Source organism: Chamaea fasciata, unplaced genomic scaffold, assembly GCF_029207755.1.
Source record: "Chamaea fasciata isolate MVZ Bird 193981 ecotype frontalis unplaced genomic scaffold, bChaFas1.0.hap1 SCAF_11, whole genome shotgun sequence".
NCBI classification, from domain to species: domain Eukaryota; kingdom Metazoa; phylum Chordata; class Aves; order Passeriformes; family Sylviidae; genus Chamaea; species Chamaea fasciata.
Genome location: NW_027094096.1, coordinates 22,459,675 through 22,474,298, shown reverse-complemented (window position 1 = coordinate 22,474,298; position 14,624 = coordinate 22,459,675). Strand labels below are relative to the sequence as shown.

The 14,624-nt window shown below is 46.4% G+C and overlaps 1 protein-coding gene across 1 annotated transcript; it reads right to left on the bottom strand.

The window, feature by feature from the left end:
* Nucleotides 1-6,404: 6,404 nt before the first annotated feature.
* OTOL1 (otolin 1) lies at nt 6,405-13,552 on the bottom strand. The gene is made up of 5 exons (XM_066193908.1): nt 13,508-13,552; nt 10,094-10,405; nt 8,434-8,523; nt 7,441-7,512; nt 6,405-7,291 (listed from the first exon to the last, which is right to left on the bottom strand). Exons 2-5 carry the CDS (start codon nt 10,395-10,397, stop codon nt 6,405-6,407), a joined length of 1,353 nt encoding a protein of 450 aa, XP_066050005.1. The 5' UTR covers nt 10,398-10,405; nt 13,508-13,552.
* Nucleotides 13,553-14,624: the final 1,072 nt, after the last annotated feature.

The window sequence follows — 14,624 nt, the reverse complement described above, 5'->3', positions numbered from 1 at the left end:
CAGAGGCCTCATTGTGGACACAGATCCCCAGTGATAAAATAACATTTAAATCCAAATAAACACACAGAGAGCCCCCAATAAACAGGAGCCACCCCACTGTGGGCCCAAGCTCGGCCTTTCTAAGGCATAAAATCCTAAAAGGACCTTCCCTAAGGGGAAGGGACAGGTTGGGAGTGTCCCCCAATCCCAAATCCATGAGCCCAGCTCTGAGGGGACACAAAGAGAACAACGACAAAGTGACTCCTGAGCAGGTTCACTGTCGTGAGAGGTAAAAGAATTATAAAAGAAGGGCTTCATGAAGTCAGGCCCGCTCTGCTGAATTGCCAAAGTCAGCCTGGCACTTCTTCGAAGTCATTTGCAAGTTCCCCTATGAAAAGATAAGTATGAAAACTCGTTAGCAGAACAACCTGTTCCTGAGCTCTAAAACAAATGTACCTGCAATGACAAGGGATTTGTCCCGTGAGAAGCAGTAAAGAAAATATGTAAACAATCCAAGAGATTTAAAGGACAAGTAGAATACCTTTTACTAACCAATAGAGTTAATTGGCAAGAAAGCGATTAACCAATTAAAGTTGCCTACAAGGTCTGTCAGAACTGTATAAAATGAGTGATGAAAATACAGAATTGGCTTTTCCCGCATGAAGATAACGGAGTCTCGGCTGACTTGGTTCACAATCCATCCATCATATCCTATGGAAAACCCATCAGGCGACCCCTCACGGCAGCGCTGCTCTTGATTTTCCAAGGAATGTCGTGGCCCATCCCGAGTTTCCCCGGGTTTCGGTCGCTTCGCAGCGCCACATTGCCATCTGCTGTCCCTGCCTGTCCCCAAAATCCGCCTGGAGCAGATCCCAGCCGGGACGAGCTGCTCGGAACTCGAACAGCTCCTGGAGTCGTCACTGAAATGGGTTTGAGGGTTTTAATTAATGAGTTAAAGAGCTACAAGAGATGAGCTGGGGTCACTCCGGCCACCAGAGCTGCTCCATCGTTCCCTGCTCAGCTGGGCACAGAGGGAAATCCCAGGAATGGTTTGGGGTGAGGGAAGGACAAGGAGGGGTCATAGGCAGAGTGGAGTCCACCGGGAGGAATTAAAAAATAAATTAAAATTAAATCTTAAAAACATCTTCATCCTATTCCTCCCTTCTTCCCGGGCTCAGCGTCACTCCCAACAGAGGGAACAGGGAATGGGGGCTGCAGTCAGCTCATGCCAGCTTTTCCCTTCTCAGGGTGAGGATTCCTCACTCTTCCCTGCTCCAGCCTGGGCTCCTCTTCCCATGGGATCACGCAGAGCCGATCCAGTGGGGACATCCCATGGGATCACACAGAGCTCATCCAGCGTGAATTCTCCATGGAATCACACAGATCTGATCCAGCCTGGCCTTCCCATGGGATCACAGCCTCCACCCTGCCCGGCTGTGGGGTCCCCCCTGGGCTGCAGAAGGATTTGTGCTCCTCCATGGGCTGGATTCCAAAGGGGATCTCAGCTCCTGCCCCACCTTCAGGGGCTGCTGCTCCCACAAACCCCACGCTCCTCTCTGCAGCTCCAGTGTTTCCCCCAAAATTCCTACAACCTTTATCCCGGACAACTCTTCCTCCCAGACACTCGGCTGTGTCCACCAACAGATCCATCCTGGATCCAGGGGCATTGGCTCCACGGGACACAAGGGGACATTCCGGCAGAGAAGCCCCTGTAGCCCCCCACTCCCAAATCCTCACCCCACAAGGACACAGAGTCACCCCAAACCACCCAGGAATCCATCCTGGCCCGTCAGGTGAGGTGTGCACGGCTGCACCGCTGCTCAAACAGCTTTTTCTCCTCCAGCAGTTCAGCCCCTGCACAATAAATCACCTCCCTGCGGCTGGTAACATCTTGTTTGGTCAGCCTCACAGCCCACACGGGTTTTTAGCTGGCTCCTGGGCTGCTGCGCCGAGTCCTCTGCAGCAGATTCCCCCTTCTGCTGAAACCCTGCAACCTGCCCCAGCCACCTCCTCCTGCAAGCACTGTGGTCCTGCACAGGTTTTCCTGAAAAACCTGCAGGAAAGTCCATCAAATGCAGGTTTAAGGTGGGATGGAGACAGCTGGAACCTGGGTCTTAATGATGGTGGGATTTTAGGAGATTTTTTTTTTTTTCCAGACAGTTCCCTGGGCCTGGAAAGCAGAAAAAAAAATAATCCATGTAACCAAGGGGATTCTTTCCTCAGGAACATGGGGAGAACAAGGCATGAGGCTGTCCTTGCTAATCCAGGCCTAACTTGCAGCCTGCTCCACACACATTAATCCTCCCTGCTGCTCCCAGCGCCGCTCCGGAGGGAGCAAACAGATGGACAACGACTTCTCATTGGAGAGACTTGGATCAACAACTTAGGAATTCAGATTTCTCCAGGAAAGGCAAGATAGTCATCCAAACAAATAGATATGCCCCGGGGAGATGAGAAATCTGGAGAGCTAAAATCTGGAGCTAAAATAAAACCTTAAGAAAAACAAAGGCTGCGAGTTTGCAGAGGGGAGAAATAAAGTGGATATAAGGAGAAAAGAGCCACACGAAGCACGGACAAGTGTGCTAAATGCTTTTTTGTTTGTGGGGCTGCATTTATAAATAAATAAAGGAAATGAAGACTGGTTTTAAAAGCACCGAGTGGGTTTGTCTCTGTAACATCTTGAGCCATGTATTTGTGTTCTCCCCAATATTTTAATATTTTCCTGGCTCCAAATGTCGCAGAGGAAAACTGAGGGTGCCAAGCTCCCAGCAGCTGGGTGGGATTGGATATTCAGGATATATTCCAGGGCAGGATTTAGGATTAAAATGATTGTAGCTGGGAGCTCACAGAGTGGGATCTCTGTGGCAAGAGAGAGCAATCTCCTGAAGTAATTCCTCAGCAATATTCCAGAGGGAGCAGCCCTGCCAAGGCGAGGACGGCGTGGGTGAGCTCATCACCCCTCTGTGGGGACCTTTGGGGACAATTCCAGGTGACACAGGACAGGAACAGCCCGGGCACAGCAGGAGAATCTCCTGATCCCACTGCTCCCCACCTGCCCAGAAATCCCTGCCAGATCCACGGATGCAAACCCCAGCGGGCAGGAGGCTCCTTCGGCACCAGGACGGCGGGATGGAGGGATTGGGGCGGCTCGGATTTACCCTGCACAGGGAAAACTGGGGGAAAAGAGGCACAGGGAATGGAGATTTCCCTGCAGGAGCCTGTCTGACATCTGGATTAATTTGACAGGGAAAGGTTGATTTCCTTGGGAAATCAAGGATGAGGCACTTTTGGTTCCTCCTTCCCACTTCCCTGTTCAGCCACAGCTTCCAAGGAGCAGAGCTGACTCTGCCTGGGAAGCAGCCCAGCCCAAAACCCACCCCAGAATCCTTAAAGCAGCAGAAATCTAAAGGTTTTAGCTTCAGATATTTCCAGCTAGAAGTTGAGATTATTACTATTAATAATATATATTACATTATTAATAAAATCCTTACTAATATTAATATATTATTAGATATATTAATACATCACTATAACATATCATATTTTATAATATATTATTATAATACACGGTATGTTATAATTATAAATATGAACACAATTATAATAAATATATATTTATATTTTATTACAATCGAATTATTATAATTTTGTTATTGAATATATATTACTATATTAATTATTATGTTATTATATATGATAATGTATTATTAATAATATTATTATTTGTTTCAGTAAACACATCCTCAATAGTCAGTGACTCAAAGAAAATACGGCTCACAATATGCATTTTTTTATTTATGTAAATACAACCCACAGCCTTTCTCCCTCAATAAAAATCCTTGGGTTTTTCTCTTAGACCCCACAGATCTGGATCCCCGGGGATTTTAGACGTTTGGACAACAGAAAGCAGAGGCTGCACAGGTGAGGGAATTCCACACTCCTGCCCTGAACACACAGAGAGATCCTGAAATTCCAGCCTGTCTCCATTTATCCCCTCCCAGGCCCGTGCTGGGGGCCGCAGCTGTAGAAATCCCATCTTTATTCTTTATTTCCGTGTGCCAGCCATGGCAAAAATTGGGAATTGCAGTCACAGGGAAAAGGAAACACCCATTCCTTCTCCCCATTTATTATCCAGGAGAAGCAGAACTAATTAAACATCAGCCAGTTCTTTCAGCATCAGGGAGACTGGGAAAAATCCCCTTCTCCCAGGAGAGCAGAGCCAGGAACCCCCAGCCTGGGACATTTCCTCCTCCAATTTACATTTTTATGGGAGGGGGAAAAACAACCACTTCAGCTGTTGTTAAGTGATCCCAGAGGAAACATTGGGAATTTTCACCATTATCTCAATTTTCCCAACACTGATTTTCAAGAGCTGTGACTTACAAGACAAGAGATACAGAAAACTTTAAGGTGTCAAATTTAACTAGAATTTTTATTTGATATCAAAAAGCTTATGAAGGACTCAGAAGGAAACATGTGGAGCTTATTTTCTCTTTTTTTCCCCATTCCCAGGACCTCCTGTAGTTTCATCCCTACTTTCCACAGCTCCAAACTGCTGCCCACCCCCCAAAGAGAAAATATTCTGATAACAGCTTTATCCAACCAGAGCTGCTCAGCAGCATCACAAAGGCTTCGAATCCAAATCATTGGACTGGGTGTTTATAAAGCTTTCCTCCCCAACCCCAATCTCCCACCTCTAAAGCCAATTTAGTTCCCAATTTAGTTACCCAGCTGAATATCAAAAGGAAAAGGGCAGGAGTCAAAGTGAAAAAAATAACAGTTCAGCTCCCGTAAAACCGTGGGATTATCCTGGCACTTTATCCACTCTGCCAAAGGAAAGACACTGAGCCAGGTGGTTTTATTGACTGGGTTTGGTGCCCTTTCAATCCCAAAGCGATGCAGCAGCCTATTAAACACGCATTTAGGAATATCCTAGAGCTTGATAAATGGTTATGGAGCAATAAAACTTCCCTTGGATAATGAGAAGTGGGAGGATAATATTGCACAGAGCCTGTAAAAGAGAGTTTCCCTCCTTGGAATCTCCATCTCCTCAAACAAAGCCCCAGTGTCTGTCTGCCCGGACTTGATCCTCCCAGTTTTCCCAGCCCTCCACAGATCGAATTTCTTTTCCTCAATGAGCATTTCCTACCTGATTTTTTCATTAAGCAGACACAGCCTGAAGTTTAAGGGGTGGAAATTAGAGAGAGAAAGGTGGGCAAGAGGCAACTCTAGAGAATTTAGGAATTAAAAAAATAAAAAATGTTTCCTCTGGCAAGGAGAAAAGTGCACCAGAAATTCCCCCACTGCCTCATGGCGGCTTCCAAGTCAGGGGCATATCAGTGTTTTGTTGTCTAGAAAAGCCACATTTACATTGATCTTTAACCAGAAAAACACAGAAAAGGAGCGCCCAGAGCTGCTTTTTCTTTCTCTCCTCTCCCAGACATTTGCCTGGCTCCCTCAGACAGAGGCTCAAGCAGATCCCATGCCCAAATTCCTTCACAAAGAAAATTAAAATAAAACCTTTTTTCAAATCATCCATCTCCCATCAAACACTTAAACCATGAATAAAAAAAATAAATCAGAGAAATCTGAGTTTTAGGATGACTTATTCCTCTTTTTGCCCCTTCTTAAATGCGGCAAAGTCTGGACAGGCTCAGACTAAAACCAGATTTGTTTAGAGGCTGCAAGCCTGAGATTAAGCTGAAACAAAGCCAGTGCATTTTCAGTCCATCCACAATTTTATCTTATTGAAACAGGAAATTTCAAAAAAGAAAGAGTAAAGCATGGAAGCTCTGGCTGCAGAACATCAGAGGCTCAGAACCTGGTGGTCTGAGTAGGGCCATAAAATAAAATATTCACCTCTCAGCTACTTTTGAAAGTTTCAGATTTATTTTTGTTCAGGAACAAGAGTTAGGAGGGGTTTTTTTTACAATGATCTAATATTCTTTTAGACAATTTTTTCTATAATTCATGACCAAGACTAAAGCACTAAATAATACTGGTTCAAGGATAAATGAACTTTAAATCTTTTCAGGTGATTTCAAGGAACCTACTGCTCATGTTCTCATCTGGCTGAGCTCTATAAATCAAACCCTGGCATTTTTATCAAAATCAGAGATGATCAGAACTGATTCCTAGAGGGAGTTTGGACCATGCAAGGACTGCAGGAGCTGGGAAGGAGTTTCATTCCGTGATTTGAAAATTCTAATTACGAGCTGTGCTGGGAAATGCCTTCCCCATTGGTGTTGGTGTTTGGATAACGGACAAAGGATGTGTGACTTCCTCAAACTAACCCACGCCTTGCGAACATAAACGTTCTTGTTAAAACATCACGAAACCAACAACTAAACCGAGGTGCTGCCCTTTTCTCCTCTCACACCCAGGAGGGAAATTACATTCCCCAGGGTCGTCTTCCCACTACGACCTCACAGAAGGACCTCAAACCCATCGGGGTACAGCAGGAACCCCGTGAAGACGCTGTCGTCCTCGGCGCCGGCGTAGAGCCCGTTCCAGTCCTTGCCGACCTCCAGCCACACTTGGTCGCCCACCCTGAGCTTGAGGATGGTGAGGAAGGAGGCCTGGTCGATGTCCTGGCCGTAGAGGGTGTCCCTGGCCTTGGCCACCCTCCTGCTGCTGGCCACGAGGCTGAGGCGCGCGGGGCGGCCTCGCACGGTGACGTGGTAGGAGAAGACGTAGGCGCCGGCCACGCTGCAGTTGAACTTGCCCGTGGCGGGGTCGTAGTCGCGGCGCTCGTTGTACCACACGCGGTCAAACCTGATGGGCACGTTGGGAGGAGGGAAGGGCCTGGACAGCCCCGCGCTGAAGGCCGAGCGTGGGGACCTGGGGATGTCCCCAGGGGCGCCTTTGGCCCCGCGGGAGCCTTTCCTGCCCGGGGCGCCCCGGCCGCCCTTGGTGCCAGCGTCGCCCTTGGGCCCGCCGGGGCCTGCGGGGCCCAGGTCCCCTTTGTCACCTTTGTGGCCCTGCTCGCCCTTGTCTCCCTGTTTGCCGGCCGCCCCTCGGCTGCCCTCGGCGCCCGTGTCCCCTTTGCTGCCCTTCTCCCCCTTGGTGCCCCCTTCCCCTCTGTCCCCCTTGGCCCCTCTGCCCCCCGGCTCCCCGCAGTATCCCTTTTCCCCCGTGTCCCCCTTTTCTCCCTTGTCCCCCTGTTCCCCGCCCGCTCCCGGCTCTCCGGGGTCGCCCCTGTCCCCCTTGTCTCCTTTGGTGCCGTTGTCACAGGTGTCCCCTTTAGCCCCCTTCTGTCCCTTCAGTCCAGGGAAGCCATAGTTGCCCTTATTGCCTTTGGCTCCAGCTTCACCTGGGGGGGCGAAAAAAGAAGATTAAAACCAATAAACATGGATTGCTCTGGAGATGGAAGGACCATCCAAAGGGGTTGGTCCTTCCACGCTGTTGCAAACCCCAGAGCAGAGGGAAAGGTCAAAGCAATCCTGGATTTTCCAGACTTACCTTGCAGCCCAGGTTTCCCTGGATAACCGGGGCTCCCACTGGCTCCTCGCTCCCCTTGCTCCCCTTTTCCTCCTAGGACATTCCAGCACAGAATGAATTCATGAGCTGGTGCTGCTGTGTGCAGCCCAGCAAACCTCACACCCCGCTGGGGCCGTGTGCCTGTGTCCCTCCCCTCATTAGTGAAACAGACGTGAGCAATGGGGGTTTTAAGGAAACACCTTCAGGAACCTCAGCTGGATCCCACAGCCCTGAGCACCACCCCAATCCCAGATTCCTGCCCCAAGGACCACCTCAATCCCAGATTCCTGCCCCAAGGACCACCTCAATCCCAGATTCCTGCCCTGAGCACCACCTCACTCCCAGATTCCTGCCCCTCTGCTGCTGTTTCACGGAAGATGGAGAAGGTGACAGCTCTTCGTTCCTCGTTTCAGGGTGGCCAAAACTCTTTTTTCCAGGAGCAAATCACTGCCTGAGGGGCTGCAGAGACTGAACAGCAGCACACTCTGCTGCTGGGACCTCGGGTGATTCTCCAGAGGCAGCAGCAGGATCCTGTCAGGATAAAGCTGCTCCGAGCCCCAAACAAAGGGCTGGGTTTCCTTTCAGGAATACTTTCAGGTTAATGGTTTCTCAGTATCTTAACTGAAGTTTTTTTGCCTGAGATATTAAAATAGAAATGCAGATTTTACACCTCTACACACAACTTCTGTGCAGGCTTTTCCCTACTTCTGTCCTTAATGCAAAGCAAACTGAACCCACATTTTGAACTCCTGTTCAGAACAAGAATTTCTGATGAGATCTCTATGAGCAGCTGCTCCTATTCCACCTGAACAAACACTGCCACCACCTGAGTTCCTGTCCCTGCACTGATGCCAGCTAAACCTCTCCAGGGCTCAATCCCTAGCAGGAGCCTTCTTTTGCTTTGAAAAATATGGCTTTTTAATAATTTCATGGCATTTTATGAGGACAACAGCATTTTCCATTAGTCTGGTTTACCTCTATCTCCTTTAGAGCCTTTTGGACCTTGAGGGCCAGGAGTTCCCAGCAGCCCTGGCAGCCCAGCATCTCCCTTCTCCCCCTTGGCACCTGTAAAAGCAACAAAATTATCTCAGTAACTCCAAGGTTTAACTTCTAAATCACATTTTCATCAAGACCTAAGCAGTGTGGCATTGAGGAGTGGATACGAGGCGATTCCATCGCCTTGGGAAGAGCTGCTTGCTTTATTTGACATCACCAAATCTCACAGCTTTGCATTTCACTCTGGGCCCTAGTTAAAGACTTTTTAAAACCAGCTTTGAGCTGCCTCAGAGCCACAGGAGCTCAGAGGTCCATAAAACATCAGGAATTAATCTGTCTTTAAGATCTGAGCACATCCAAGGAGCTGCCACAGTTTTGGAATTGTCCCTTTCCTTAAGGAGAATTAATTCTGCAAATATGAAAGGGGAACCTGGCCAAGAGCTCCATGCTGCGGAAAAGAGGGTTTGAATCCCTTTTCCATCCCCTTGGGAATCCAGAGATTCCCGGAGCCTGTCTGGGAGCAGATTTTGGCACCTTCAATCCCCACAAGGACTTTTCCATCAAGAGATGAGAGATCAAACTCCCTTTAGAGCCACCCCAATTCCCATGAGCCAACCATTCCCAAGCCATGGGAGGTGAAAATCCCTGGAGTGCACTGGATTAAAGGAGAATTATTTCACCATTTTCCCACCTTTCCTCAGATGAATAACTCCTATCCCCAACATCAATGCTATTAAAGGGAACTTGTCCAGACTAATGCACTATTCATCCGAGCAGGAGTAGAATTAGGTGCTCTGTGAATGTCTGTTTTAGCAGTAGAAAGAAGACACAAAGTGCTTTTTATTAATTATTTAGGTCCTTTATAAAGAGCTGCTTCTTGTGTTTCATTTATTTATTTTGAAATTTGAACCCAAAATATTTTTTTTTTAATTAATTTCCTCTTTTGCAATGGGAAAAAGACAAAAAGAAAAAGTAGAAAATAAACCTTCAGTAAAGATGTAAAACTTCTTGGAGGTAGTTTTCGGGGTCATAAAGACGTGGCTGAAGTGAATGTGGAATTAAAGCTGAGTCCAGTGGGATCAGGGCGGGAACAGAGAATTGAGGGGTGTGGCCTCCTGCCAGCAGGGATTTGGGATAGTCCCACACCCGTGTGATCCCGAGGAATTCCCACTCACACCTGTGGTTTGTAACTTCCAGGATGTGGCTGACACATCCTTTTCTGCTCTGGATTTCCACAGATCAGAATCACATCCCGCATTTCCGAGAGGTACAGAATCACAGAATCTCCTGAGCTGGAGGGGGACCCACAGGATCATCAATCCAACGGACCCCAGCAATCCTGAACATCCCTGGGAGCGGTGTCCAAACATTCCTGGAGCTCCCAGGGACTGTTCCCATGCCCTGAGGAGCCTGGGCAGGAGGAAAAAACCTTTCCCTAAAACCCCAACACCCAACCCCAACCTCCCCAGCCCCAGCTCCAGCCATTCCCTTCCTCCTATCCCATGGATCAGCGATCAGAAGAGCAGCAGACTGCTGAGATCTGCTCCCCCGCGAGCTGCACAAATCCTGCCCGATGATTTCCTGAGGGAAAAGCCTCTGGGTTTGGTGTTTCCAGGCCAGCAGAGAGGGGCTGACACACCTGGGGGTCCCTGCGGGCCCGGCCAGCCGCGAGGCCCCGCCGCCGGCGGGCAGCAGTCGCAGCAGTTGAAGAAGAACTCGGCCGAATCCAGCGTGGAATTCTCCGGGGGGAAGAGCGTGGGGAACTCGGCTCTGCCCGGAGCTGCTGGGAACGGGATTTTCCCCGGGACAGACGGGGGAGAAGGCGCCGCTTGGGAAGGTTTGGGTTTGGTGAGGAGCACGGCTGGGGTGACCTTCAGCGCCGCGCGCGCGGGGACGGCCGCCAGCACCAGGAGCAGCGGGATGGGCCCTGGGGAGATCCACATGGCAGCAGCTGTGGGGAAACGAGAGACGTGGGACAACATCTGAGTGAGAATCATCTGAGTGAGAGGTGCGGGACAACTCCTCGAAATGCTGTTTGTTGTATCGAAGGTGTTACGGCAGTCCTGGGGGCTGGGCGACAGAGCCAGGCCGAAAGCTGCCAGCTGTCGCTGTGGGACACGAAGGAGAGACTCCGAGTATTTCGGAAGGCAAAGAGCGTAGAGAAAGAAGGCTTTATTTTCTAATTCTTACTACTTTTTATAAGGTGTTCTGACACAGATTTAACGTGATTGGTCGTAGCCCTGGTTCCGTGCCTGAGGTGTTTTGGTTTTCTGAAATTTTTTTCCCAGGGAATTTCCTGTAAACAAGAGAAATGCTTTTGTAGCTGTGACTTTGTTAATCATTCCTCTTCCTAGGAGAGACTTCTCCTTGATGTCCCTCTGCTCTGACCAATGCGAGTGAAGAGGTTTTGCCTTTGTGTCACCAATCCAATTGGTCTGTGTAAAATAGTATAAAACGGAGACACACCCCAAAAACAAGAGTCATTTTCAGCCTCCTGAAGTTCGGAGTCTGTGTCGTTGTGGTGTAAAACAGCATCAATTGGTGAACAGGAACGACACCTCTCTAATCCCGTTGGTTAAACTAGAGAAACGGCAAAAGCCAGCCACACTTTGGGCGTGCCTGAAGTCCACTTTAGCTCTGGTTACAATGTAGTTTTCTTTGCTGAGCATCTCAATACATAAAAACCAAGCAGCATCATACACAACGCCTTTACTATTACTTTTAGCCTATCATAACTACCATCATTACCATTTTATGTTGAGGTTTAAGCCTGAAGTTGGTTTTCAGTTTTCTGGCAGTGGAAAATTCTTGGACCTTTTTTCGACTTGGTAAAAACGTGGGTTTCGTTTGCCTGAGGTATCTTTTGCTTTTCTTGAGACCTCTCCATGCTTGCTAAAAAAATCTTCTTGGTTTGTGCTCAGCATATCCTTTGCTACAACTACACACAATAAAAAGCTTTTCTCTATGAGAATAAATGAGAACAAAATGAAACATCAGGTTTTCCAAACTCAGGTACTTCGAAATCAAAGCTTCAAATTTACCATCATTTTTTATCTTGATTTTTTCCCCTTTGTTTCTGCCTGATTTTGTGGAATTTATTTTTTTTTTTTTTAGTGTAAACTTTCACATCTGCTCTTTTTATTTTTCAAGTGTCAGTTCAGCTGACCCAGGAAGAAAGGTCAAAAAAAAAAAGCCCCTGGTTTTTCCTATAGGCCAGGTGATGCCTCTCAGGTGACTCCTCACAAAAAGCACCTTTGTTCCTTTTTTCAAGCCAGGTCCCCACCTGTAAATGCAAAAAGGAACAGAGTCCCTTTCTTGCTGAAGCTGAAACCCAACCTTCCTCGGGAGCCACAGCATTCCACAGCACGGGAAAACCTCCGGGAGAGACCCCCCTGTGCCTGTCATCCAGAGGGCAAAAGGAGATCCAACCCCAAACCAGGCATTTGGGGGCTGGATTGGAACCTTTCCATCTTCAACAATTCCGTTTTAGATCTAGATTTAGATTTTTATTTATATTTTTTTTCCTCACCATTTTCAAACCAAATGAAATCATTGAATGAAAAAATTGATTTCCTCACATAAAACTCCCCCCCGTGATCACTGCTGCCCATCGGGACCACTCAATCCACGAGGATAAATTATCCTTTCTCCATGAATGCTTAATTAGATTGGGATTCCATGCCCAGATTTTTGTCCAAGGATGGGATTTTTTATTTTTTTCCCTGCCAGCCTCACCATGAAGAGTTTTCCCCGGAATTGATGTGCAGGGAGATGCTCAGCACCAGGGAGCAGCCAGAGCCTGCAGCTGCAGCCATAGAGAAAAAGGAGAAAAAGGAGGAAAAAAAGGAGAAAAGGGAGGGGAAAAAAAAGAGGAAAAGGAGAAAAAAGATAAAAAGGAGGAAAAAAGAAAAAAAAAAAAAAAAAGGGATAATCTCCTGCCTGGGAAGAGAGAAAAAACCCCCCAAATTCGCCTCTTGAACAATATCCTCACACAGGAGCGTCCTGTAAAACGCTGAAGATAAGTGAATAAAGCCATAATTTCCACACAAAAAACTCCCAGAGATTTTGGGGATTTCATAATTTTCTGGGGGAGTTCTAAATCAGTTCTCAAATCCAAACCATTCCCAAGTTTTCCTGTCATGCGTCACAAGCCCCAAAGCCACTCTCCAGCTCTCCAATCCAGACTGATGGATTGTTGTCAATCACTGGAAAAAACATAATTAATAACCAAATTATACCTCACCAGCCCGGAAAGATTAAATCCTTGGAGCAAGGAATCACTAAACAGATTTTCATTTTAATGGGCAAGGCTGTTTCTATTTTAATTATTCTTAAACAGTTGTTTTAGCTTTTTTTTTTTTAACATGCCAGGGGGTTGGAACAAGATGATCTTCAAGGTTTCTTCTGACCCAAACCAGTCTGTGATTATATAAATATATGTATTATATATATTCATATAAATCTAAACCAATGCACTTAAATAAAACAGAAATTTTGGACTTTTTCATGACATTAATTCACCACCACTGAATAGAAAATCATTCATTGGGATCCTCCCACTAAAATTATAATTCACACTGGACACAAAATAGGAAGAATTGAACTTTTCTGCAGTGCCATATAATTCATAAAATTAACCTGCATTTAATTGGATCTAAATATCTACTAATTATTACCATATTTCCCATAAGAAGATGGCGATAATACACTTGGGGGGTTTTTGTGCTCCCTAAAATTTCAGATATTCCAGTTCACAGCAGGAATTTAACCCCAACCCATCACTTTTAAATAGATTTAAAATAAACGCATTTCTTTTTATATATAAATAAATTTTAATATTTATTTATAACTATGTTATATAAATATATTTTATTTATATTTTAATATATATAAATAAACATAAAGACTGCCCTTTATCTTGCTGAATTATTTCTAGTTCTTAGATGTGTGAGGAAAGAAAAACCCTAATCCTCATGCAGTTAGACATTGATTACAGACAGGAATTTTTCTAGAGACAAATCCTATTATCTTAAATTCTACAACTTCCTCCTACCTTATAAACGCTCCTGTTCCCAGGAGAACTCCCCCTCCATGGCACCTGCAAAAAGGAAATCTTTTTTTTGGGGGGGGGAGGGAGAGAATCAGTTTTATTTTGTCCCAGCTGCTGCTGTGGCCAATGAGAACCTGCAGGGGAGACAAGGGGGGATTGGCAAAGCCACCTGCAAGGAGCAAGAAAAACCCTGAACTCCCAGGAAATCAAAACCTTCCCTCACATCCTGGGATTGTTAAAGTCCCCTTCAAGGATTAGAACAAAAACAAAAACAAAAGCAACCCCAAACCAAAACAAAACCAAACCCAAACCAAAACAAAAACAAACAAACAAAAAACCTGAAATCCCAGGAAATCAAACCAAGGGGACACTGAAATACCAGGAAACCAAACCCCTCCCTCAAACTTTGGGATTGTCAAAGTCCCCTGCAAGGAGCAAGGGGACATTGAAATCCCAGGAAACCAAACCAAGGGGACACTGAAATACCAGGAAATAATCAAACCCTTCCCTCAAACTTTGGGATTGGCAAAATTCCCCGCAAGAAGCAAGAAAAACACTGAAATCCCAGGAAATTAAACTCTGGGGTTGGCAAAATCATCCTCTGCAAGGAGCAAGAAAAGCACTGAAATCCCAGGAAATCAAACCAAAGGGACACTGAAATCCCAGGAAATCAAATCAAGAAGACACTGAAATCCCAGGAAATCATCAAACCCTTCCCTCAAACCCTGGGATGCTGCTTGGGTGTTTTGGCTCTCCCCCAGCACCAGTTTTTGGGGATTTATGGAAGCTCCTCTGTCAACTCACGGGGTATCAGATTCAGAGGGAATTTGTCTGGACAGTGAGGACCCCAAGGAGAAGGAATTTGTCCATTTATTTCTGCAAGGTCCAGGTTTCCCTCTGTGTTTAAAACGCAGATTTGGCATCACAATCCCCTCCCTGAGCTGGGAGAGTGGAAAGGAGAAAAAGAAAAATAGAAAAGTTCCGTGGGATCATGAGAGCAACACATTAAATTCCCTTTACTAAGAGCAAATTTGGATGATAATTCACTTTTTTTTCCCAAAATGATCGAATTGTGAATTAAATGTTTGAGAGAAACAAAACTTGGAAATGAAAGAGAAAA